Source organism: Homalodisca vitripennis, chromosome 2 (genome assembly GCF_021130785.1).
Source record: "Homalodisca vitripennis isolate AUS2020 chromosome 2, UT_GWSS_2.1, whole genome shotgun sequence".
NCBI classification, from domain to species: Eukaryota; Metazoa; Arthropoda; class Insecta; order Hemiptera; family Cicadellidae; genus Homalodisca; species Homalodisca vitripennis.
The window spans coordinates 59,399,583-59,427,515 of NC_060208.1; the positions used below are offsets into that span (position 1 = coordinate 59,399,583).

Here is a 27,933-nt window from a genome sequence, read left to right on the forward strand (position 1 = left end):
TCCCTCGAGGAATGCATTCATTTTAAACGTCAAATAAAAAGGAATAAAAAAATTAAACAATAATTAAAAAGGAATATAAGCTTCAATTAAGAACACAAAAAACACAACGAGAACACAAGGAACAGTCAGAAAAAAGGGCAAAATGTTGCCTAATAGTACAGCGAAGAAGCAGAAATAGTCACTTGGACGTCAACAACAGTGCCCGCCTCTATCTACAATTTAGCTTATTTCAATAAATATTAAAAAGTTAAAAAGGAAGTTATAAGCTTTAACTAAGTAAAAAAATAATAAAAAGATATAAGATAAAAAACAACGAGAACACAAAAGAAAAGTAAGAAAATTGGTCACAATATGGCGTAATAAGAAAGAAAAGAAAGCAAAGAAGTAGAATAGAAGTGGTCACTTGGATGTTAAGAACGATGAACGTGAACTTTTATTTAAACGTAAAATACATATATTTTTTACTGAAACAGTCAATCCATTAAGGAAACAACAAAAAAATAAAGCCTAGTATAAAACCGAAAATATTCAGCCAAGTTAAGAGTACGGCTATTCAAGTAATCAATGTAGACTGAGTAGGAACGTAAAGTTAAGTTTGGATTTCATAGACATCTAGGGATATCAACTCCTACGTACCGTACAGAAGTCGCTAAGGCCATCAATTCTCTTCACTAGGATCCCTAATGTTGTCCCGACACAAAACTATCACTTCGGAAAGCAGCAACTGAATTTTGCTGTTGACTTTTGGAAACGCGAATGAAGATGGGTGGAAAAATAGCAAAAAATGACAGTTTTTTGCAAATATCTCGTAAACGGTAAGAGATATCGAAAAAATGACGAAATTTTTTCCACCCCTGGACCGTCCCCAACTCCTCTGAATTATTTTTCCCTATCTATCGACACCAAAAAAGTTAACCTAGGACTATCTTTACGTTAACCCCCCCCCTCCACCACCCATCCTCGCAATGTCCCTATCTACTATATCACAAAATTATTTATTTCTCGGGATTGGGTAAACATATTGAGACACTTCAAACTGTTTATTGGTGTAGAATTTCACGATGCATCTTATGGTGTTATTATTTATTTTCTAAAAATTTGTTTTTTTTTTATTAGAAATTTTTGAAAATTTTCAAAAAATACGTTTTTCAACTTCTCGCGCCTCCTGTATATACACTTTAAGAGATAGAGCAAAAGTTTAAATTGCAAACTTGTAGAGAGTTTCAAGGAGAATACTGTAAGTGGGCTCCGTTTTTCGATAGGATGCTTCGTTAAGTCACAATCGAGCGCCTACGAAAGGTCTACACGGGGAGAAAATGCGTCCGCCATTTTGATTTTTTTAAGGGGTTGAAAATGAAAAATTCTCACTTTTCGGGATTTTCCTGGTGGTTACACGTGGAAAGCTATCTGTGTACCAAATTTCAAGTCTCTAACTCATCTGGAAGTAGGTTAGAATTAGTATACGTGAGTGAGTGAGTGAGTCAGTCAGTCAGTCAGTTACACATGCGGTTGTATATATATTAGATTATTAAACTATAAATAATATCTTAAGGTATACTTAAGAAATATGTAATAATATTTAATGAAAATATGGAATGCATACATCTTAGAAATTTAAATCTGTATACCACTAGAGAAGAATATATCGCACTAAAGAATGCAAAATATAATCACGCGTAACCTGCATACTAGTACTTTTGGTGCCACACGTGTGTGGAGCAAGTACTTTTTTAGATTCAATATTTGTTGAAATTATATGTATATAAATATATATATATATATATATAAATATATATATATATATATAAATATATATATATATATATATATAAAACAAAGATATAAAAATATAACGTGATTCAATATTTGTTGAAATTATATGTATATATATATATATATATATATATATATATATATATATATAAAACAAAGATATAAAAATATAATGTGATGTAATTAATAAGTCGTAAGTCAATGTGTACGTATCAAAAAATGTTTTGATTGTATGAAAATGATCAAAACCGATATCGTAAATCTCGTAAATATGTATTCTATTTGGCCACAGTCATAAACGTGTATATATTGCTATACATAGCGCATTCACACTTAAACTTACTCAAATACTCAAAATACTTAATATCAGAGTGCGGTGTATATTGATTAAATTATATTGGAATTCCTAATTAACAAATAAAATATTAAGTAACACATAAGTAAACTTAAGGATATAAAGATAAAGAGCCAATTATTCACAGGACGGTTTGTCCGCAGTGTTTTGCCTAATTTCTCATGTCCCGTAACAAAACAGTTAAAACGTTTCTATTACATTTCTCTTTGAATAATGAAATATTTTGAATGAGGCAATATTGCATTTAGAAGATTTTCCCGGTATTATTAAAACGATTATTGTGTAATACAATAATGGAAAATATCATTACTTAATGTAGCACAGTTTATTGCTGTGGAGTGAATGATACGGATAATATAAAATTAAATAATTACAAATTGTACTCGTGGTGGAAAATAGTATTATTTCTACAGCAGGGTAAAAACAGTTAAGCCATCATTCTAGGACTTGCTTCGTATGATATTTATCTTCGATTGAAACACACACTTTTAGTTTTTCAAACAAACAACAAATGGGATCAACGTAACAAGGAAACTGTGAACCAATTCTTTGTTTAACGTTTGTTCTTGACAGTAGAAGTTTTGAAAAAAAAAATTAATTTTTACATTCGCTTTCGTTATGTGTTATGAAATATGGTGTTACATATTTTCCAACATATTACGACGGTAAAGTCCCTATGTACTACCTTCCCTTCTTAAAAATCTTGCATTACACGTTTTACATTAAAGATGACAAATCAATTCACGGTGTAGTGAAAATCACAAGCAAGAGGCAAAAGAACGGGAATGGAGATGTTGATGGAAACAGATTGTTGTATTAACATAGAGAACTAAACATACACGGCTTGACACTTAGGTGCTTTACATCACGTTCATGTCTATTTAGCCAAGAATGTGTAATTTGTCAAGGATGTAACTAAAACAGAGAGTAGCAAGTTACAAACTTGTAGGAGATGTAATTTCCTTACAGTCAGTAAGTTAGTGTTGCGCAGCTACATTGTGACTATAATAACTATTTGTTTTTCAATTAATATGTATTATCCCAACCAAATAAATACAAGACTTAATGAAAGTAAACATAGTATATATAACCTATCTGCTCATACTGTATCTCGTGACGAAATGGACTTATCTTCAGATTTCAGTTCGTTTAAGCCATTAGTATACGACAAGGGAACTGAACAATAAGAGTCCTGTAAAATGTATTTGAAATCATAGTAAAATTCTACATGCATTTCATAGTTAACTCATAAAAACTTAAATTAATATTCTACCAGAAAAGACTTGTGCTTTTATTTTTGACGGCAAATATTAGATAAATACTTTGCTTTGATGAGTTATGAAAAAGATTTCAAACATGATCGTTTCTAACACAATTAATCAAGCGGTTCATAAAGACTTTCGTAGTATAGCTAAACATCCTCAGTTCACGTGCTTTTTTGAAAAATACAAATTTTATTAATTTCTAATAATATTTTAAAGCGATTTGAATTTGATAAATTATTAATTGATATTCCCTTGCTTTGTTTTGTCAATTCGATAATGTTTCCCAGGAGACGCGAGCAAATTCATACTTTACTGGAAAACAAACAATTTTTTCATTCTCTTTGGAAATGAAGAGATACAAGATTGGTGACTCAAGTTATCGGAAATGTATGGAGAGTAGTTTTCATGTTACAAAACGTCGTAATTCAGCTTTACAACAGAAACTGAAGTTAGATTTACACAAGCGAAATAGGTCGCTTTCTCGTTTCCAATAATGTAAATGGTTCAACGCCATTAAATCAATTAACTAACATATACAATAATTGTCTGAGCGTCAGATAGTTCAGTCACTGCAGAAACTGGCAAATATTATTTTTGTGTGTCTGTCACATGTTAAGAAAAAATGTGCAATTGGAAATTCACTGTAATACGTCGTTTAATATTTCACGTTTGAAAATTTGGAGGAAGTTCCATATGTTTTATCTGGCTTATGTCGATAAAATGTCTCGTAAATCTACTAAATAAAAAGAAATGCCTTGACTGACTGATCAAAACACCAACGACTAATTAAATTCATAACATATACAGATGTTAAATTGGGTACATAGGTTATTATTGTGTCGCAGATGCGTATTAAATAAGAATGATTGTTTTTAAACTCAGTACTACTGTAGTATGTTTTGTGTAAACATTGCTATATAACAGCACTACCACATTTTAAATTAATTTAACTATCATTTTTAATTTGTTTGGATTTTATAATCTTTTTTTACTTATTTTCTTAATCGAGGCAACAAGTCAAACTCAACTTTGGTGCTGAAAGTATACAATTAATTTAAACCAGAAGTACTCATAGACGCGCAAATCTTAATATAATAACCATTTGCAATTTTCTTGATTTTTGAAGCTGTTAGTCATGAGCACATGTATAAAATGTTCCTAACATATATCTGCATAGAGGATTCCAGGATTTCACCAAACTGCCCAAAATAATGCAATAGTTTCTGAAATTGTTGGAACTGTTCAATATCGTATAATGGAGTGTTTGAATTATTTAACGGGTACTTAAAAACCCTGTTTCACTGTTCGACTTCCGGGTCCTGAAATATTGTTATTTAAACAATATTTTATGGATCCGAACTTTAGAATGTCTTTTAGTAACTATTACTAATCTCTGGAGTCTTTAGAATGTCTTATTTAAGAACATGCCCATGGTATCACTGTTTTTCAACATACACGACTAATTACGACTACTAAATGAATGTATTAAATTCTACATGTTTAATGTATATTGCAAAATATCTATTCAACTATACATAGTGAATTTACAATGGTTTAAATGTATATTTCTTTAACTTTATGATCATGTTCTATTTAAACGATTGGATGGTTCTATGCAATATTGGTGGTATTTTCAACTCTTAATATAACCTGAGAAAAGAAATTCTGCATTTCTGCATGAAAGTTTGCACAATATGATGTCGAAATACTGATTTATCAATCCTTCAAGCACATACAGGTTTATCCTGATCTATGTTTCTCCGACCTAAAACCTGACATAACAGGCTCTGAAAATTAATCCATATAACCTCCTGTCACTTTTTAGTGTAATATTGGTTTGTATAGAAAGCGAAAGTTACTATCGTCATGGACTTTCGTTAACTAGTTGACAGATCAGACAGTTAAGGTTGTGATTTATTTCGATCTTGCATATAATTAAATGTGGTCGCCGCTAAAAAAACTTTGTCAAACTATTGAACCTGATTTACTGTCAAGTTTCTGTTACGCTTTCTAAAAGTTACAGAACCATTACACAGTGTCATTTAATACCCTGTATAGGAATAAATAATACATTTCGATACTTCCTAGTCGATATAACTTTTTTTACTTTTATACGGTGTCAACTACTTAAATATAAAGTTTTATAATTTATTATATTGAACTAAACCTCACATTAAATACAAATTTTGCCCATGTATTAATAGTTTCCTAACACTACATGTGTACTCTCTTAATTGGGTGTTTTATATTGCAACATCTGAAGAATACCAAATATCAGCTTTCAAAACGTAATTCTTCCTTTTTTTTTTAATAAAATTGTTCATAAAAATCTACACACTTTTTCATATACAGCAGTGCTATTATGGGACACCTAACACAGAATGTGATGATGATAATTAAAAGGTGAAATACCACCTTGAAACAATTGAGTAATTAATTTGAATGAGTATTGAACTATCTTTTGAAAGAGTATCTTAACAATTTAAACATTTTTACATTACTTTTGATAAAAGCGAATTTTATAATCAATGAAGCCAGATCCTGTACAACCAGTTCGTAAACACTATGAGCGTTGAAGTCTGTATCACACAAAATCCAGGCACTACACAATTTGTACATTGATCAGTTTGATTTCCCAAAGGCTCTCTTCTGTACTCAACAGGCTGTTGATATAGGCTTGTTATGTATATATATATATATATATATATATATATATATACGTATCACACATAATCTAGGCACTACACAACCTATACATTGATCAGTTTGATTTCCCAAGGGCTCTCTTCTGTACTCAACAGGCTGTTGATATAGGCTTGTTACGTATATATATATATATATATATATATATATATATATATATATATATATATACGTATCACACATAATCTAGGCACTACACAACCTGTACATTGATCAGTTTGATTTCCCGAGGGATCTCATCTCCCCACCTGGCTGCGAATACAAGCTTGTTATGTGTATGACGTATTTATATTACGTATCATGGCTCAGAGCATACAAATTCCAGCTAAGGATCAGGTTAAATTTATCTCATAACATTATCACACCTTGAGAATGATATCTTTCTATTTATACAGCTAAGAAAAAAAGCTTTCTTACTGTCATCGCAATGTTTTCTGAATATTAAATAAAGTAGTTTTCTATTATTATTTAATATTAATACCTCCAAGATATATATCGTTTTGGCTCAAATATTTAATTCCAGCACCCACGAAAACCACTGCGGCTGACTTAAATTGCGAATGGATGATTTTTTATTACATATACATTAGGTTTCGTGTTTATACAGTGCCAATTTACTATCGGCTTTTGGACTAACATTTTTTCGATCAACAATGAAATCCGTTAGAACGAACCTATCGACTAATATAGCTCTTCACAGGGAGGCCAAAATATTCCAAAAATGCAATTATGTTAGGAATATTTTTACGAGGTATAAACCGGCATACTTACACTTTGGTCATCGTAATGAAAGCTTAAGTTTAAGAACTAAGGTAAAAGTTTTCATACGAGTATCCCTTAAATAATAAACTGCTTATAAGTTAAAGTAACCTGTTTTTACCAATTGCTTCATATAGGAATATGGACTAACCTAAAACATATGAGAAATAATAAGTATATGTAGGTGTTATAGAAAACTTTTTAGTGGATATTTAATTATTGCCATATATATTGTAAACAAAAATTTATCAAGAAAACCACGTCTGTATCCAAATTTTACAGTGTATTCGGGTATTATTATGAATAACTCGCCTTCGGCTCGCTGGGGGCTACGCCCCCAGGCCCCCATTTGGGTGTTGGCCAATTTCGGGTTCGAGATCAATTTAGGTATTAGCTAATTTTCTATTAGTACAGTTTTGAAATCAGGCAATTTTTTGAGAGTGGGTAATTTTATCAGACTCAATTGTATTTGGGGTAGATAGTAGTTGTTCAATATTCAGGTAGGGAGAAAAAGATAGGATTTCAGTGAAAAAAAGGTGAAGAGGCTGATTTATGAGCTTGATATCAAGGATATTATAAACTATTGCATTTGATCATTTGAAGGTAATAGAGATGGTGGTTTTAAATGAAGAAAATGCTTTTGATGGAATAAATGGGTGGTTGGAATTTCAGTACAAAAATATGTATGAATTTTGAAATGAGTAAAAGTAAGTTGGCTGTTTGTCGGTTAACCTACGCTCAGGCATTGAGGTTAGCGTATTCAGTCTCGCCACAGGGATGCACAAAACGCAGAGACCATGTATATGTACACATTTATAACAACAAGTAGCTTATTAAATCAGCTTTGGTTGTAAGTGCAATAGTTAGTTATGTTTATGGCATAACTTATGGTTGAATGCAATGGTAGAACAGGTTGTTAAATTGTTAAAGTATTGATTAAATATGTCAGATGGTTGATGGCATGAAAACACGATGACTTAGACAATGTTAATGAATGGTGAATTGACTTTGAGGTAAAAGAATTGGGTTTATTTTTTAGGATGAAAAGAATATTGCTGTTTAATTAATTTGTCATTATTCGTTGTAAGCAAAAGAGATGGTTGATTTTGTGTGTGTTGAATATGAATAGTGGTTTAAAAATATAGAATAAAATGTGTTTGGAATTTTGAAAAGAACAGAAAATCAGTTGTTTGCCCGTCGGTTTACCAACGCTCAGATATTGAGGTTGGCGTATCCAGTCTCGCCACGGGGAGGCCGGCAAACTTAGAGACCATATCTATTTACATATTTACACAAAACGGGGAGTTTTATTCTGGCAGATCCCCTTGCCTACTGCTAATAAAGTCATCAGGGAGTTTTGGTAAAGCAGTTCCCTTTGCCTACTGCTAATGAAATCATCAGGGAGTTTTGGTAAAGCAGTTCCCTTTGCCTACTGCTAATGAAATCATCAGGGAGTTTTGGTAAAGCAGTTCCCTTTGCCTACTGCTAATGAAATCATCAGGGAGTTTTGGTGAAGCAGTCCCCTTTGCCTACTGCTAATGAAATCATCATGGAGTTTTGGTAAAGCAGTTCCCTTTGCCTACTGCTAGGTCAAATCACGACGGGGAGTTTTTTTTAAGTGGCAGATCCCCTAGCCTACTGCCGAAGACTTAATCAGTGTTTAGAAGGAGCTCGTCATATACAATATTCTTTGCATAGGCGACTCCTTCTACTATTCTGTCGTCTGGTACAAGAACGACGATGTCGTCTGGACGTCTCACTCTTCTCAACAGGACGTAGAGCTGGCCATGAGTGAAGCAGTCCGTTCTCAGGTCGACTCCGACGTACTCAATTGTCTGGCCTTGGCTCTTGTGACCAGTCATGCAGTACGCCAACATGAGGGGGAACTGACGGCGACAAACCCGGAGCGGCGATCCTTCGGCAAACGCGAACCTGAACGTAATCCGGGGAATTCCGATAGGTTGCGTGTTGCCGATAAGTCTGACGGTGATCAGTCGGCTGCTGATCGCCGTCACAATGACTTTGGTGCCGTTCACGAGTCCATCACCGATATTTAAGTTTCTCATGATTAAGCATACGGAGCCGACCTTGAGACGCAGGACGTGATCTGGCACTCCTTTGCCAGTGGCCTGGTTGAGGAGATTTACGTCCACATCCAGCCCGTCGTCGTCTTCTCTGTCCACGGTGTCCGCGCTTCTCAACTCATGAATGCGCCCGTCCATGAGGTCTAGGATGCGACCGTTGATCTCCTTGACGTTCACATTCAGAGTTGAGAGTATTGCCCGTCTCGCACAAAGATCAGGATCTCGCAGAACACCAGGAGGAAACACATCCGTTATTAAGTCCGCGAGAGAAGTGAGGCATCTCACCCCAGTGAGGGGAATGAGAGACTCTCTCTCGCGGCCTTCTCCAAAAAGTAAAGGATTTATTGTTCCATTGCCTACTCCAAGGAGGAAGTTGGAGTAGTCAATGGAACCACTAGTTCTCTGGGGTGTCGTCAGGGAAAATAGTGTGAACAGTCGCCACAGATGTGACGCCCGAAGTGACACGCACGCGACATCAGCTGGTGTGCGAGCCTTCTCAACGACGGGCGCAATCTGACGGAAGTCTCCGGAGCAGATGAAGATCTTATTCCCGAATGGCACACTACTATTCATGAGATCCCGGAGGGATCTGTCGATCATCTCGAAGATGTAGCGGTGTGCCATCGGGGCCTCATCAAACACAATGAGCTGTGCTGCTCTGATGAGTTCTGCTCGCTGGGACCCGTTGGTGATGTTCCACACACCTGTGCCGTGACCTAGGTCTAGAGGGAGTCGGAACATGCTATGTGCTGTTGTTCCTCCAGCCATGTTCCTTGCAGCAATCCCTGAGCTAGCCACGGCGAGTGCAACCTGTCGACAACCACGGACATACGCAAGGATGACACGAATCAGAGAGGTCTTCCCATAACCCCCGGGACCGTCCAGAAATATGATTCTAGAAGTGCGTCGGTCACGGGGGTTGAGAAGCAGAGAGCGAACGTACTCAAACACACGGCGCTGGTCTGGGGAGAGTTTGGGCACCCAGTCCTCAACGATGGTTCGCTGGAGGTTCTCGCCGTAGTTGAGTAGCTCTCTACCTAACTCAGTCGTGTCATCCTCGACGTAGGGGAGTCCATGATCTTTCAAGCACGATCCCTGCTGGCGGAGGCTCCGATCGATGTCTATCAAGGTAAGTTTCACCGCCAGTTCAGGGTCGAGAGGGTTCCTTTCTAAGTGATCCTCGCTAAGGTGGTTCTTGAAAGACTCCCACAGAAGAGCAGCGGGAGCTCCCATGTTGCAGAGGATCACGAAGAAGGAACGGAGCCTAGGTCCAGTCATAAACGTAGATGCCTCGCGCAGCGCGTGATTGTATTCTTCTTCGTCTTCCACCAGGCCGAGATTGCGGGCTACGTCCTGAAACGTCCGGCAACCAGGACCGCCACGAGCCAGAAGATCAACGTAACCACGGCAAGGTGTAGACATAAGTAGAATACGAAGGTAGTATTGTTCTCCTCGGTTGGGAGAGACCCACATCAACCTACATACCTTCTCACCACGCTGGCGAGTCGTTACAAAGTGATGGCCATCGGGGTGTTCGTACAATTCCGCAGTACGTGGGCGCTTAGTGTGCACCATGAACTTCTCGTAAAATGTCTGGTACGTGACATTGTCAAAAGTTTCATGGTGCGGGCGATTGAAGTAGACCATAAGCTTGGAGCTTGCTTGAGTGACTGCATCAGAGAGCTGTCTCGGCCGAAAGACAACACTTTGTTTGCCCTCTAAATGCACGGGAAGACAGTCAACGGTGGGCTCGAGCTTTGACACAGGAAAGTCGAGAAGACGCCAGCATGCGTCGCTGGCACCCACCATTCTCTTCGTCACGTAATGCTCGACCTCATCCTCTTGTTTCCCCAGGGGAGTGACGGTTACGTTCTGGAGAGAACCGCCTTTCATGAGGTACTTAAAGAGGTACTTGATTACGCGACGAGTAGAAGCAAGCTCCAAGTTTATGTGCGCCTCGTATTTGAGCAGTAATGCGGAATTGTACGGAACGACCCAGCCATCATGCACTTTGATCTGTCTCCTACGTGATGTGATAAAGCCTTCGTTTGTGTAGTCTCGTTTGTATTGGACGAACCCCCTCTCGTCCACGTGGGTGGTTTGGCAGGCAGGCTTGGGGTAGAACTTGTTGCAGTGCCCCTTTGCAGAGTCCCAGCACAGGAAGTCGGTGCGGTGGTCAGTACCACATGGACCATGAATCATGTGTTTCAGCACCAACTTCCTGAGTCTTCCAGCGGCTTCCTCCTCCGAAGGGATGTCTGCGCGTATTACGGAGTCAATGTCACGTGCCTGTACCGGTCCATCGCCGTCAATTTTAAACACAATGTGGGCATGAGGAAGGCCCCTCATTTGCATTTCAATGACATAGACGATGTAAACCGGACGGCTAAACATTGCTCCGCTGCGCAGATCTCGGAGGAGTTCGCCAAGTTTAATCTGGAAGATTCTGCAGGCTGTTGAGGGGTCACTGCGCCCGCTGTTGTGAGGGCAGGCCTTCTTGTTTTCCTCCCAAGTAGCACTGAAGGTGAACGTCAGGAAAAACGTAGGTGAACCCAGACGAGACACAAGGCCCATTGCGTTCTCGTAATGTACCTTCATGTATCTGGGTCCACCGGTAAACGAACTTGGGAGGTAAACTTTTCCAGCCTGCACCCCACCCTCACCCAAGACTGTTTCATCGCGGGTGATGTCGCCTAAAACCTGCCCACCAGCTTGCCTACCCCGTTGAGCTTCAAGGAGCTCGTCCAGTGGTCCTATCCTCAAGGAATTTTGAGCAGCAGAACGCGTTTGGGAGAAACGAATAAATCTTAGACGCTCCTCCTCGTACCTCGCGAACATCTCGACCTGCCATGCTTGAGACAGCCTGCCGAAATGCGAGAAACGGGGATCGGAGAGGAGGAGACATCTAGAGTAATTGTATTGTGAAAGTTTCCCCCCGTGGTTGTCTAAGCGCCCAATATGCCACCCTAAATTACCTTGAGGATAGAGCAACGGATATTGGAAAGGCTCCATTAAGGGGCTAAAGAGGTCAACGGAAGACGGACGCCTATCACTCTTCTTCCAGATGGTCAATTTTCTTGGATCAGTTATGGTGTCTTCATTGCTCAATACAGCGTGCACTTCAATGCCTGTTTGCCTATCTCCAAGAACAGGGCCATGGGTAGATCTGCTGGTCACTTCAAATTCCAAATGAGCGTTGACTGAAGGCTCATCACTCAATCTACGGAAATCATTGATGAAAGGATTACAGGAAAGAAGATATGTATTAATTTCATCAATGACTTCTGAGTTCAATGATCTACCCATGGCAATGTTTTTGCGCTCCTCGCCATCATCTATGTACAGGCGGCACCGGTTCACAAACTGGACATCACCTCCCTTGGTCCTAAACTTTTGACCTGGAGCGTCCAGACTGTGAACCTGGTGGTACATCTTACCTTCGATCTTAAAGAAGGCGAGGCCTGAAGGATGACGGTACCCCCCAGTCACCTCGAGAGCGCAGAAGGCAAACAAGTCATTGTAGGCACGGGCTCGTTCGATGAACAGACGGTTAGAATAGAAACTGGCGTCCAGAGGAGGTAAATTATGGACTTTATAAGATCCCTCACCGCAACACCATTTCTTCCTATCCTTCTCTTCATCGAACAGCCTTGCATGACAATGAGGACACTTTGAAATGTTTTCGTCCCATAAACTTATTTTTTTTAGTTTGTAAGAATTAATATAGACTAAATTATCTATTTTCCAATACGCCATTGGGCCATGTTCAACTACACGTCGTGCTAGTATGTTGGAAATGTGCCTTAATTCTGTCAATTTAGGATTTTTTATTCGAAATATTTGTACTTTTTTGTAAATTTGTGTCAGGATGTTTTTCTGTATAACGCTGAACAGCACCCCTGTGAACTTCAGGATGCTGCTCAGTGTAGCGCTGAACAGCATCTCGATGGACCTGAGGATGTTGCTCAGTGTAACGCTGAACAGCATCTCGGTGGACCTGAGGGTGCTGCTCAGTGTAACGCTGGACAGCATCTCGGTGGACCTGAGGGTGCTGCTCAGTGTAACGTTGAACAGCATCTCGGTTGACTTGAGGGTGCTGCTCAGTGTAACGATGAACAGCATCCCTGTTGACTTGAGGATGCTGTTCAGTATATCTTTTCACTGCGTCCCTGTTGACTTGAGGATGCTGTTCAGTATATCTTTTCACTGCGTCCCTGTTGACTTGAGGATTGTTTGAGGAGTACTTTTTCTTTGAATTTTTTATCTGCTCCTCCTTAGTGGTTGAAAGAGTTTTAGGGCGGCCACGTTTCACTTTTTTAGGTCTACCCGGCCCCTTTTTAACTGGAGCACAGACGGACATGGTACTTATTTCTAATGGCGGTAAAGATTCGACAATGCTTAAACAAGTAGAATTAGGATCTTTGATTATTGGCTCAGGAGGAGAGGACACTGATAGCGTAGGGAACATATCCAGTCTACCCGTGCGCAGCATTTCAGCCAAATGGGGGCGCATTGATGGTATATCATAGCGCAGTTTGGCTGGGTCCCGGCCAAGGGCAAGTGAAGTAGCATTAGCAATGGCGAATACGCCGCAGTCAAAACCGTTTTCTTGCCTTTGGACGGGAATAAATGCTGGAACGATGGATAGGTCCGGGAACAGAAGGGAGAGCAGCTTAGTTTGGTCTGCAGTGAGGTGGGCACTGTTCAGACTGTCGTACACATACAAATTACTGCCATCGTGGAAGACCACAATCCAATGACCGATAGAACTGGCGTCGATCTTCCCCGAGAACAGAATTTGTATGTGAGGTGTAGCGACAGCCGAAACACCTTCCATTGCAGCAATGGCCGAACAGCTTACAGGATGATACTCAGTGTTTTCATCCAGTATGCTTCCGAACCTATCCATATGGTCAGTACTAAGATAGTCCCCACTCTCAACCTCTCTTACCATTCCCTCGAGGAATGCATTCATTTTAAACGTCAAATAAAAAGGAATAAAAAAATTAAACAATAATTAAAAAGGAATATAAGCTTCAATTAAGAACACAAAAAACACAACGAGAACACAAGGAACAGTCAGAAAAAAGGGCAAAATGTTGCCTAATAGTACAGCGAAGAAGCAGAAATAGTCACTTGGACGTCAACAACAGTGCCCGCCTCTATCTACAATTTAGCTTATTTCAATAAATATTAAAAAGTTAAAAAGGAAGTTATAAGCTTTAACTAAGTAAAAAAATAATAAAAAGATATAAGATAAAAAACAACGAGAACACAAAAGAAAAGTAAGAAAATTGGTCACAATATGGCGTAATAAGAAAGAAAAGAAAGCAAAGAAGTAGAATAGAAGTGGTCACTTGGATGTTAAGAACGATGAACGTGAACTTTTATTTAAACGTAAAATACATATATTTTTTACTGAAACAGTCAATCCATTAAGGAAACAACAAAAAAATAAAGCCTAGTATAAAACCGAAAATATTCAGCCAAGTTAAGAGTACGGCTATTCAAGTAATCAATGTAGACTGAGTAGGAACGTAAAGTTAAGTTTGGATTTCATAGACATCTAGGGATATCAACTCCTACGTACCGTACAGAAGTCGCTAAGGCCATCAATTCTCTTCACTAGGATCCCTAATGTTGTCCCGACACAAAACTATCACTTCGGAAAGCAGCAACTGAATTTTGCTGTTGACTTTTGGAAACGCGAATGAAGATGGGTGGAAAAATAGCAAAAAATGACAGTTTTTTGCAAATATCTCGTAAACGGTAAGAGATATCGAAAAAATGACGAAATTTTTTCCACCCCTGGACCGTCCCCAACTCCTCTGAATTATTTTTCCCTATCTATCGACACCAAAAAAGTTAACCTAGGACTATCTTTACGTTAACCCCCCCCCCTCCACCACCCATCCTCGCAATGTCCCTATCTACTATATCACAAAATTATTTATTTCTCGGGATTGGGTAAACATATTGAGACACTTCAAACTGTTTATTGGTGTAGAATTTCACGATGCATCTTATGGTGTTATTATTTATTTTCTAAAAATTTGTTTTTTTTTTATTAGAAATTTTTGAAAATTTTCAAAAAATACGTTTTTCAACTTCTCGCGCCTCCTGTATATACACTTTAAGAGATAGAGCAAAAGTTTAAATTGCAAACTTGTAGAGAGTTTCAAGGAGAATACTGTAAGTGGGCTCCGTTTTTCGATAGGATGCTTCGTTAAGTCACAATCGAGCGCCTACGAAAGGTCTACACGGGGAGAAAATGCGTCCGCCATTTTGATTTTTTTAAGGGGTTGAAAATGAAAAATTCTCACTTTTCGGGATGTTCCTGGTGGTTACACGTGGAAAGCTATCTGTGTACCAAATTTCAAGTCTCTAACTCATCTGGAAGTAGGTTAGAATTAGTATACGTGAGTGAGTGAGTGAGTCAGTCAGTCAGTCAGTTACACATGCGGTTGTATATATATTAGATTATTAAACTATAAATAATATCTTAAGGTATACTTAAGAAATATGTAATAATATTTAATGAAAATATGGAATGCATACATCTTAGAAATTTAAATCTGTATACCACTAGAGAAGAATATATCGCACTAAAGAATGCAAAATATAATCACGCGTAACCTGCATACTAGTACTTTTGGTGCCACACGTGTACTTCACTAAAGACTAAGTAGTATTATAATGTTGTCATTGATGTACGACCTCTTTGTAACATAAAACATTTTTTTATGTTCCGTCGTTTTTAATGAAATGTCTATGCCAATTCAGTGATACCAGTTTGTATGTTGATTACTTATCAAAAAAAGACCAAAAATTTATATTTTTGACATCACTACCTTAACAAGAGTCAATAGAATGTTTACTACGTTAACTAATTTCATCTATAGTTTGAGTGATGGTCAGATTTTATCAAGAGAGAAGTCACCTGTAATCAAGTAACAAATAGATTTGATAATCAATTTATTACGTCAGTGAAAATAACGAATTTTGGATTTTTTTCAGAATATATAACTAACACTGTAAATTAGCAAGAATATTTTTCTAGTAGTGAATTGAAGTTTGGCATGTACATAAACTTGTTAATATATACCAAATGGAACAAAACAACAAACCCAAACGTAATGGATTTTGTACCTACAGGCGTGTGAAGGATTTAAGAGAATTTAAGTATTTTTACATTGAATTAACCCATACATTGTCTGAAAATGTATTTATTTGTGATCCTTTATATATATACTATTCACATATAGACTGTTATCTAGACTGTTATCTTCATACAGTGGGATGAAATGTGTACCACTATGCTAATAAAAATAAGTCGCTGCTACTGAAATAAGTAAAACCATTAATTTATTGTTAAATTTCACATTACTGGAAAAGAGACTACAAGAAGAAGAGTGTGTTTCCACGCCAAGCAATGAAAGAGATTGCGGTAAGATTAAAAAGTTTGTGTTTACGTTGCAATATTGAAACTTTGAACTAGCAGCGAAGTTAAGTGCCAGCTAATCGTATCGAAACCGTATATAATTATTTAACAGTATGAGTGGGGTAATGTACAAATTTAGATGTAAAAATATGTTTTTTTTATACATTACAATATTTGATACAAAGTAAATAGTTTTTATTTCTGTTATTGTATTCCTACAAGAATTGACGGAGATTGTATACGAGATTACTAGAAAACCCGAAACTTTTACGCCGTCTTTCCATAAATATGTCTATCTGTCTGTGTGTAATTTAAATATTTATATACATGTCCTAGAGACCAGATAAATTGATATATGAGTTTTTGTTAATCCAAGAAAGAATTCTATAAATTTTGGGGTCAAGAGGTCAAAGGGGGCTCCATCTCTTAGTTCTTAGGAACATCGCCTTCGACGTCTAATATGATATTTAAAAGAATTAGTTGGATGTTTTACAAATTAGATTGCATTGAATATTACTGCACATCTCTCGTAATAGGTATTATGGTGATGTTTTATAAAGATTATAAATAAGTAGTGGTTTATGTAGTTACTATCGAGTAAGTACTTTGAGTGTACAGATTAGCATCTCATTGGTAGACTGTGGCAACAAACAATTATTATATTCTACGAAAGAGGTGATGATGTAACTAGTTAAACAATGCAAAATCATCACATGTGTGTGTGTTTGTGTGTGTGTGTGTGTGTGTGTGTGTGTGTGTGTGTGTGTGTGTGTGTATTTGTGTGTGTTTTGGTTTGTATGCTAGGGTGTAAAAAGTACAAGCAGCCAATATAATATAATAGTATAGTTAAACATTCACGACTCATAACTTTTGAATAGTAAACAACACTTAAAATTAAGAACAAATAAGTGACATTTGCTTCAAGTACTCAATGTGGATTAGGCTTTATTAGTTATAATACAATTATTCAGTTATTCTGTGTGTTCTAGTGTACGATTGTTCGAATACGTGAGTGGATTTTTTGGTAATGCGTTTTGTCGAGAACGGTTTTATGAATTCATGGAAATATAAGAAACTGAAGTGTTTCAGTAATTTTAGTTCATTTATGATGTAACGTATTCACCATGAACAAAGTAAAACGCATCGGACACAAAAAAGCTTTGAGACGATTTTAAAATTTATATTGGTTATCTGAAGCATGTGTATATTTTGACTGCGATAGGCCTATACCATAATTATTTATATACATATCAGCACTATAATAAGACTATACATGAGCAAAATGTGTTGATTACTGGTAAAGTTTAGTAAAAACCTGAATTGGAACACATAATTTGTTTACTTATTTTAGCTTTAGCTGTTTTACAACGTTGGGACATATTCACTATAAGCTGACCAGCCCAACTGATAAAAACAGTTTTATACTTACAGATAATATATATGCGATGTTCTGCGACATCTTTAAAATAAAATAAGTATTTATACACATTATTATTGTTAATCATTTCGATATACCCTGCAACAAAATGAATTACAATTTATTTTTATTTGCAGGGTTTTTATCAGGAAGATAACAGTAATTTGATACACACTATATATGGTCTTCAGTGGTTTTCAGTGAGACCAATATATATATATAGCTTACAAGGTCGGTAACGCTGCTAAGGACAAATGAACTTAGGCCTATTTACGACCTGGACTAAATTTTGAAATTACAGTGGAATTATCTAACTGAACTGAGCTAATAGAGTAGCTAATAATAGTGAAAATAAATACAGCGCCAGGTATAAATAAAAATGTTACACTATATAAATTATTGCACTGGTAATCATTTAAACAGACTAAAACTTAGCACCAAAATTATATGTATAAATTGTGTATTTCTCTTACTTACTTGCACTCATTTTAGGCCGATTGTATTATTGTAACCTTGATCAGCGTTTTATATTACTTAAATATATTCCTGCGAAACCTCAAGTTTATGTTCCTTTTAGAGCACCGTCTAAAATCTGACGCTGTTACAGTTGTCCTGGAATACGGAGTCATGTTCGTGTGAAGAGCTCCTATAAAAAATTCGGTGACGAAGAAGCTCAAAATAAACTCTTTTCACTGTTTCGACATGAGAGACAACCAGACTACATAATATAGTGTAATCTAGCTGACGAGGTATTCTCACTGTCTTATCAGGAACACACTCGTATACAAGAAAATAAGACTTTTTTAATATATAAAAAAAAATATCTACCAGAGCTTCATGAACTAAAATTGTAATTTTATGGAAATGTTCCGAGAGCTTCCTAATAGCAAAATGACAATTTTCACCTGTTGTTCATTGACTTTCGCCACCAATTCATGACTCAAAAGACTACCAATAGAATGCTCATTGTGAACACTGGTTTGTCCATTTTTAAAATTAACGCACCACTGCTGCACTCGGCTTTTACTCAATATTCCTTAACCGTACACGTCATAAATCTAGTGATAAAGTTCAATTCGTTTGTTATTTTTCACCATAAAAAACCTTAGCACAAACCGTAATTTATAATTGGTGGGATTTTCAACCGCAGTGCTCATTTCAACTCTGCAATGTTTATACTACAATACTATACGCAAAATCTACCATGGCTTGTTGCGTACTTAATGTACAAAACACTCTGACACTAAGTGGCGGCGCTAACCCGCCCGTTGCCATGTCAAAATGTTTGATACATTTCTGAACAGCCGTCATGCTACTTAAGTGACGTTGATGGAAATGTCACGTATGATGGTATGCACAGTAGACCTTCAAAAGCTACAAAGCCATGCCACGCCACATATCGCACATTAGTAATTACACTGTAATATGCCGATATTATCGCCGTAATATCGGCGTGAAACGACATTAGTGAAATGCTAATTTAAAAACAGTAACCTTTCAAGACTCAATACCTGTCATAATCATTCCTAGGAACGAATTTGTTATTTAGTTCAAAGCGATGCGCTCGTCGACGATAAAGATACAAAACGACAGGTAGTTGACATTTATCTCGTTAAGAACTGTCGAATCATGGATGAGATCACATAAATCAGCACGGGGTTCCAAATCATCTAAAAAGGCATTTCTAAATCATTACTTTCTCGTATACAGTATTATATGATATACTAATAAAAGAGGCCTATAGAAGGGACAAACCTCATCTCCCACTCAGCTTCTGTGTCTGCTTATGTTGGCTCTGATCACGAAAAAAGAGCGTTCATAACAAAATCCAACCGTTTTAACCAGGCACCGTCATCTATAAGACACTGGTGGGCTTGTGCTTAGACGATTCTGGTTCCCATCCTAGTTGTTGACACAGCAACAACCAAGAAACGGATTTATGCAGGCCAGTCATTTCACTGCCTTTAAATTTTAACGTAGTTATGTATTTTAAGGTTATTGACTTTACTTAAGCAAAAAGTGTATTAACCTAGAAAAATATGTTTTTTGTTACATGGTGTACCAAATATGCAGTTTGAGGAAGAAAACCAAAGCACTAACTTTGTCAATTAGTTACGGAGCGAAATTCCAGTCACATAAAGACATTAAGGAAGATGTCAGCCATCTGGTATTCAATAGAACCGTATCTTGGATTCTCTCCAACTGCCAGACATGACCTAATTAGCTCTAAAATCATATTAGTGTTAAAGTAATTTACATTTCATTAAGCATTTTTATTTCTTATGATATTTCATATCACATATTTTTTTCTAGTGATATACTGTTTTCAATTAAATAGTTCATAGCAACTCAAGAAAAGTTTTTTAATACTTTATAAAATGTCAATGACAGACAAGAAGACCGATTATTAGTATTTATGTGCACATTATGATTAGTTATATTTTATACACGAAATTTATTTGTGATTACATATATTGAACTTTTGGTTTCGAGTGAAAATAAAGAGATTTTGCTCTTATGAATGCATTTTTAACTATTGAGTTTATATGAAAATACAATTTTTTATTAAAATCATTAGTAAATTTATTTTTCTGTCGCAGATATCAATTGCTCGTATTTAGGTAACTAATGGTGCTATATAATTGGTTTCTACTATCTATACATGTATATTTATTATGAGAAAGATTGTTTTAATTTAAAATAAAGATGCAAACAGATAAAAAGTAACCTTTCCAAACACTAATTTGATAGTGGACTGATGCCATGCAAAGATATATAAGGAAGTCAAAGTACATTTTTTTGCCGAGAAATTAATAATACTTATTTAATAGTGCAAAATTTGACTAAGAAGCCCTTTAAAACATTTACCATCGGTACCTATAGCTTAACCATTAGCTAGCTAAGGACGTGGATAGGCGTTATGAAAATAAAGATAAAACTGAAGAGCATGCATAGGCATAAAATGCCCAAATATCATTTGTTACACCTTGTACAGGCCATTTCACTCGACAAGAAATCACATATGTCTTGATGTTCTCAGTCTATAATTGGGAAGACGAAACGTTGACGCCATGCCACTCTTTTTCTAAAGCAACCACATATATCAGGTCACGCTCTGCCCTTCAGTTGACGACGGGCGAGTTCGAGAATATGCAGGTGTAGCTACATTTTCTTGCTTCATTTATTATATCTTTTGTGTCTGTAGAAGTATGCCATACCACGTTTTACGTCATAAGCTTCGCTGAAGTCATAGGTAAAAGTTCAAGGCTATAGCTCTGTTCATTCTTGAAATGTCTTCCGGAAAGACAGGCAAGCATACAGAAACGTGAGTAGTACACTTCAATAGAGCTCAGTCAGATCCAATGGATAGACATGTATCGTCATACAAGTAATTCTTGTCTATGAAGAAATGAAATTTCACACAAAATTTAAAGTCCACGGATGAAATCTTTCTCGAAATACTTGTCGGATAGTTACGCTACAAGTGTTACTATAGCTCAAGATAATATGTAAAATGATTGTAGTTAGATTGTTTACCAATTTATCTATTCTGCTCTTTTCTCGATTCCATCATGGTTACCCATAATACAATGTAAATATGTTCGCTAACGCTCATCCAAATCCCAGGAAATGACAAGCATCATCTAATCAAACTCGGTGTTGTCTACAGAGAAATGAAGCTCCATGCAGACATTCAAGTGTAAACCAAAAAGGCATAAGCAATGGTCCGTTTCTTCTCAATATATCGTTTAGATGGAGACATTTAGTGCAAATAAAAATTTGGACTCTCTATAATGTTCTGTGTATATATTTAAAGCAGTTTCTTAATACTAATTTTGGAAAGAATAGGATTTTGAGATGTTCATGTACGTGTAACAAAAACCCTATGAAGTAATATTTGTACTAATGATAATTTTCTAGAATAAACATTATTTATTTCTAGAATTAAGTATTTTCAAAGTTGATTTTCATTAGTAAAACGTATTTTATTTCATTTTAATTACCCCAGAATAATGTTACTCAACGAATGAGGTATTTCACCGACATAAGTATTTCCAAAATAATTAATATAATTTGGTCTGATTAGGTTTTTTTTATTTCTGTTTCATTATGTGTTTTAAGGTTTTTCAAGACGTCGTCCGCAACAATAAGCGATTGGGTATTAAAATTGTATAATGTTCAACATCTCATTAGAAAAATGTACAAAACGTAAACAGGCTATTTCAGCTGTTCTGTCATGTTCATAATTTCACATTAAATATTTATGCCAATGAAATGTCAATAGTTACTAAAAAAAAACCACACACAAATTATCATTTCAATTGTCTCATAAACTTAACTTATAAATATTTTAACGTGTATTCCTTCAAGTCACCATATAGTTTAAAGGGCCTTGTAAACCAATGTCTTCTTTTGCAATAGTTTTTGCGAGCTAATCAACTAAATTTGAAGACATCTTGAAGAGAACGTGTAGTATATAAAATATCACCTTTTTAATTAATATAATGAATTGAAATTCAGATTCCTTTTTCTTAATATAATACACCAATTGTATAATATTCTCTCCTTTCAATAAAATAACAGGACTAAGGCAAAAATCTAATGTAATACCATGGATTCGAAGAATTTAATCAAATTGAGATGTCTTAATTTGAAAAAAATACGTGCAAGAAATGTACGTTCTTAGCAACACACGAAAGATTCGGCCAAATGCAATAAGTTATTTGACAGAAAAACAACATCCGTTTAAACAATCTTATGAAGAGCATAACATTTACGGAATTAAATGTTTTATGGAAGCGCTATTTTAGAGGAATTAAATTTAAACAAATGACCTTTTATACACCATTGTTACGAACAAGGCTAATATTTCGGCTATATTACGGAAGAGAAAAATAACAATATATCAAGGGTCCACTACAAATATGAGTATCCCATAGTCAATCATGACTAACTTTAGACTTAAAAACGTATATTTTGAATTTTTTTAAAACATAGAATATTTCATTACCATGAATATGAAAGTATTTATAATATGAATAAGAAAATATAACTAAAATTATTTGTGTTTATAAAATTATAATTACTTTGAACCAATTAGCAATTGAAATATTATTTTTATTGTTTGTATTAATGCTAGTATTATGCCATGTAACTAAATGTCTTGTATAAATACTCGTAATTTAGATATAGCCAACATTGTTATATGGTTAAGAGCAATATACCACGTTTCCAGCGCCGTCACTTCCGTCCCTCGTAACTCAACCGGAAGTGTCTGTGACATGACGGATGTGGTCATCATTCGATAATAATTTTAGAATAGAGAATTTTGCACACTTTTTGAATAACGCTTTTTATAATAACTTTTTTATTTCAAACAAAAGCTTTAAACTATTTGAGCACTATAATGCAAACATTTTTGTGAAACTTTAATTTATTGAAGGGTTTACCTTATGACCTAAATTAATATCAACAAATTAATGGCGAGGTTTAATTGTCTCATCTACTAGGAAGGAGAGTTTTATTTATATATACATATACTCAAATATATCAACTTCTGGTTAATTTTAAATAGTTTTCACAACAATAAGTTATATAAAATGTAATTTGGAGTTTTGTATATACATAGATCAGTCTACATGGAGGATTATGGGACAAGAACTTTAGGAAATTCTGTAGTGTAGTTGAGGAGTATTAACTTTCACAATTAGTGCCCATGTAACGCAAACTTTCACTGGAAATGACTCAACAATGTTTTGTGGTCGGCATATGTAATATTTACCAATTTTTATAATAATTTAATGGATATAATTTATTTTAATCTCATATAAAAGATTTTATTGAGCTTTTCATTACTCAGCAGCAAAAGTAATTCAAACTTAGCCTGAGACGAAATCAGAAAAAAATACATCATCCTCTTTAATGTTTAGAATGCTAACTATTCTCTCATAATCCTTGCTAGTATTGTCTCATTATTAAGGATACATACACTTCGTCAACAAGTCTTTGTTTGGCTGAGTACTTAGGGAAATGTTTACACCACTTTAGCATAACTGGTTACCAAGGCTGCGTTAAGAGTTTTACAACAAATTTTTCTTGCCTCTAACTCTTTGGTAGTATTGGGTACATATTGTATATTAGATTTATATGCAATATGTCTCTCTCTAGCCTTAAGGAGGTGTATGGAATATTCAGGCTTAGCCTACCTTAAGGCAATATGAAATGAAATTCCAAAAGGAAGAAATAAAGCTATTACAAATGTTTGACTTAACTGGGGCGTTTCGAGGTATTATGGATTCTTAACTGGCTTATTAAAATTTTGGTACTCAGTATTACAACTAAGGTACTTTAGAATATTATTATTATAAAGAGTTTCATATTATTTACATCTTAATAGCGTTATTTATGGTATTTTATAAGGGTTTTAATATGGTTGAAGAGAAAACTAATAAATAAATACAAAAACTTAATTTGATTTGAATATATTTTTAAAAATATGATATTTTATATAAATAAATAAAAAGGCCTTTATTCATGAGCGATTTTCAACATTGATGTTGTTTTACAAAATAACTCAGGTCATGTATAAACTAAACATACAATATACAACCAAACAATAAAAATAACTTCACAATATTCCTTAAGCTAACATTTTTTTAAATTTGTCTTTAAACGCCCTCATACTTAAATATTTCATTTCAGGGGGCAGGCCGTTGTACCGCTGGGGACCGAAGTAAGAAAAGCCCTTTTTTTCCCTCTTTCAAGGCGCACGCGCGGCACCGCCAGAAGTGCATCCTGTCTCGTCTTACGCTCACTGATTATTGACCGGGCAACTAATTTATTTTTTAGATATGTTGGCCTACTGGTCGTCAATACCTTTGTGGACAAGAGACACAGTTTTTGAATTTTGCAAGTGTCCTTGTATTGATGGAATATGAGCCAATTTACGATAAGAACTGATATGGTCATATTTCCTCAAACAATACACAAATCTTATGGCTCTGTTTTCTAACTTTGTTAAAATTAATAATTTTTTTCTTTGGTCAAGCTATTTCCAAATGCGGGGGAGAGCATAATATATTAAAGGTAATATCAATGACTTGACAATCTGGAGCTTAGCTGACACCGGCAGGAACGACCTCAGCCTGCAAACAATCCTCAATCTACAAATGACCTTCTGATATATATATTTTACATGACTTGTAAACTCTAGTTGTGAGTCTATTTTAACACCCAGAATCTTAACAGTTTCACTGAGAGACAGGGGCGAGTTATTCAACATGACGTCAACCGGGAAGAGATTGGCCGGTGTTATTAAATCTCACATTTAAAAACTGTACATTTATCTGGGTTTAATTCCAAGCCATTACTTTCCGACCACATTAGCACTTTTGACAAATCATTGTTAATTTTTGTTAGTGCCGTTTTTTGCTTCTGAGGATGGGTAAGGAAGCAATAGCTGGCAATCGTCAGCATATGAGTGCAGGGAACAAAACCTTATCGTGTCGGCAAGATCAGACGTATAGATGGAAAACAAAAATAGGACCGAGGCAGCTGCCCTGTGGAACTCCACCAGATCTGTGCAATATGTTAGAGGAATCATTACCAATTTTGGTGATTTGAGATCTCCTACTTAAATAAGATGCAAATAATCTTACAGAGGCATCATCAAACCCATAAAAGTTTAGTTTTGGCGATGAGCATTCGGTGATTGACACAGTCAAACGCCTGTGAATAATCTAAAGACGTCAAGGCACAGCAGAGATTCCTATCCACTGCGGAATACATGTCATAAAGAATATCCACAAAAGCAGAGGAACGTGCTGAAATCCTTTCTGAAACCAGATTGATGTTCAGGCAAGACATGTTCTTGTTCTATAAAGGATGAAACTTGTTCAACTACTATCTTTTCTAATATTTTGGAGACCACTGGAAGAATCGAGATAGGTCTGAAGTGAGAGGGTAATGAAGGATTGTTAGACTTTGGCAGAGGCAAGACAATACTTCGCTTCCAAGAATCAGGAAAGCAGCCAGTCACCAGGCATCTATTTACTAGGTGAGTGATAACACCAACACAGAAAGGACTGAGACTCTTCACCATCACAATATTTATACCGTCCGCTCCACAGGCCGTAGAGGAGATGCTGTTCATCACTCTTGTTATGTCTTGTTCGGTAATGGCCTTAAATGAAAAACTGTTTTTAATTCTATCACACTGACTGTTCTCATAACACTCCAGCTGTTCCTCACTGATTCTTTTATCACAACCCATTCGAGAAAAATAGTCATTCAAATCAATCAGGTGAAAAACCATAAACATCACCTGCCTGTTTGGATTCCCATGCACCCGAGGATCGAAGAGTACCCAAAAAGCTTTCGAGTTTTTTAAGTTCAGATTATCATTGTAATATTTATTTTTGGCCCTCCTTATAGATGCATTCAGTTTTATTTCTTGCCTCGCAGTATCGTCTTCTTGCTTCCACGCTATTATCTATGATACACTGTTAGCTTTATATTTATATTTTTTTGCCTAGTCAGTTCCCTAATTGCATCACATCTCCATGGAGCTCTCTTTTTTTGTTACTTTCTTTTTGACCATTGGTGCGCATATATCAAATATTCTTATAACGTTTTCGGACAGGCAGCCGACAATATCATTAATATCATCCTTCAAGAGAATGCTGTCCCAATCGGCTTCAGCCGCCAATTTCAGAAACCTTGAGGTATCAAAATTTTTTAAAGTTTCTATAAGAAATATATCTTTCTTTTTTTTGGCTTCGTTTTGTGTGGATATCGCAATAAGTTAGTTTGTGATCGGTCATAGGTTTTCCCCTATGATCTAATATAGACGAGGTATCAACAATGCCAATATTTGAGACATCCATCTCATTATTTAAAATTATGTGATCTATTAAGGCTGAAGAAGTTGTTGTTATCCGTGTAGGACTTTCTACGAGCTGCCGAAGGTTCAGAGAACTGAGAATATTCAATAAAAAACTTACTATCAGATTTATCAGACTCAAGAAGATTAATATTCAGATCTCCTAATAGAACCACACCGTCAAAGCTTGGCATTTCATCTACAAACAATGAGTGGAAGATCGACCTCAAAACAAGAATACAGGAACAGTTGGTGGTTTATATACAACACATACACAAAGCTTGAAACTTGTCAACAAAACCGATCCATAAACATACTCAACTCTATCATCGACATTGTCAAGAATTATTTGCTTTAAAACCAACTCATTTTTTTGCATAGAGAGCAACACCACCACCACGGTCACCAATCTCCAGCAGTCTATCACTGCGCAACAAGCCATACCCCGGAATCCTGAAGCAATCAGAAGAAACAATATACTAAAGGTCCTCATCAAGATGTCTTCAAATGTAATGGATTTTCCTGCAAAAATTATTTCAAAAGAAGAGCTTGGTCTGCTTGATGACCTTGTATTTCTATTTCATTATTTTACTGTTAATTCTAAATTGTATCACTAATACAGTTATTAACAGTGCAATTCTTTTTGTATATCTGTGTTTTAAAGTTTTTCAAGGTGTCGTCTGCAACAACAAGCGATTGGGTATTAAAATTTTATAATTTCCACCATCTCGTTAGAAACATTTACAAAACCTAAGCAGGTGATTTCAGCTGTTCTGTTTGTATCATTGTCATAATTGTAAATTAAATATTTATGCCTAGAAATGTCAATAGTTATTACAAAAAGCATACAAATTCTCACCACAAAACCTACTCATAAACTAAACCACTTATTATTTTTAACGTTTATTCCTATAAGTCACTATCTAGTTTAAAAGCACCTTGTAGACCAGTACAATCTCTAATACTTGTGATATCTATTCAGCGCATATATGTTTTCTTGTTCAAGGATTTCCAACATATGACATGCGTATAATGAATGACCTATCATCCGACAACGTACCCGTCCTTTGGGAAATAGCGATATCCCCAGCTTCGAGAACTCCACCTGCTGATCTGTTAGACTGGGAGTGCTGCATTCGTTTCCTGAACGAGCGACTACAGCCCCACCTCCTGCAGCGACCCCTGACTTTTATGTTTCAGAACTGCACACCACAGTATCGGACACAATAACACCATCATCTCGGCCTCGTCGTCC

The 27,933-nt window shown here is 35.9% G+C and overlaps 1 protein-coding gene across 1 annotated transcript; it reads right to left on the minus strand.

Moving 5' to 3' along the window:
• Positions 1–8,504: 8,504 nt before the first annotated feature.
• LOC124355648 lies at positions 8,505–13,893 on the minus strand. Its single transcript, XM_046806810.1, has 4 exons — positions 13,184–13,893; positions 12,786–13,080; positions 11,319–12,608; positions 8,505–11,228 (listed from the first exon to the last, which is right to left on the minus strand). The coding sequence occupies exons 1-4, from the start codon at positions 13,891–13,893 to the stop codon at positions 8,505–8,507; spliced, it is 5,019 nt and encodes a 1,672-aa protein (XP_046662766.1).
• Between the last annotated feature and the right edge of the window lie 14,040 nt (positions 13,894–27,933).

Coding starts and splice junctions, on each gene's coding strand:
- LOC124355648 (XM_046806810.1), bottom strand. CDS start 13,893: ATGGTAAGAGAGGTTGAGAGTGGGGACTATCTTAGTACTGACCATATG. Junction 13,081..13,183: donor ATAAAAAATTCAAAGAAAAA/GTACTCCTCAAA, acceptor TATACTGAACAG/CATCCTCAAGTCAACAGGGA. Junction 12,609..12,785: donor TGACACAAATTTACAAAAAA/GTACAAATATTT, acceptor AACATTTCAAAG/TGTCCTCATTGTCATGCAAG.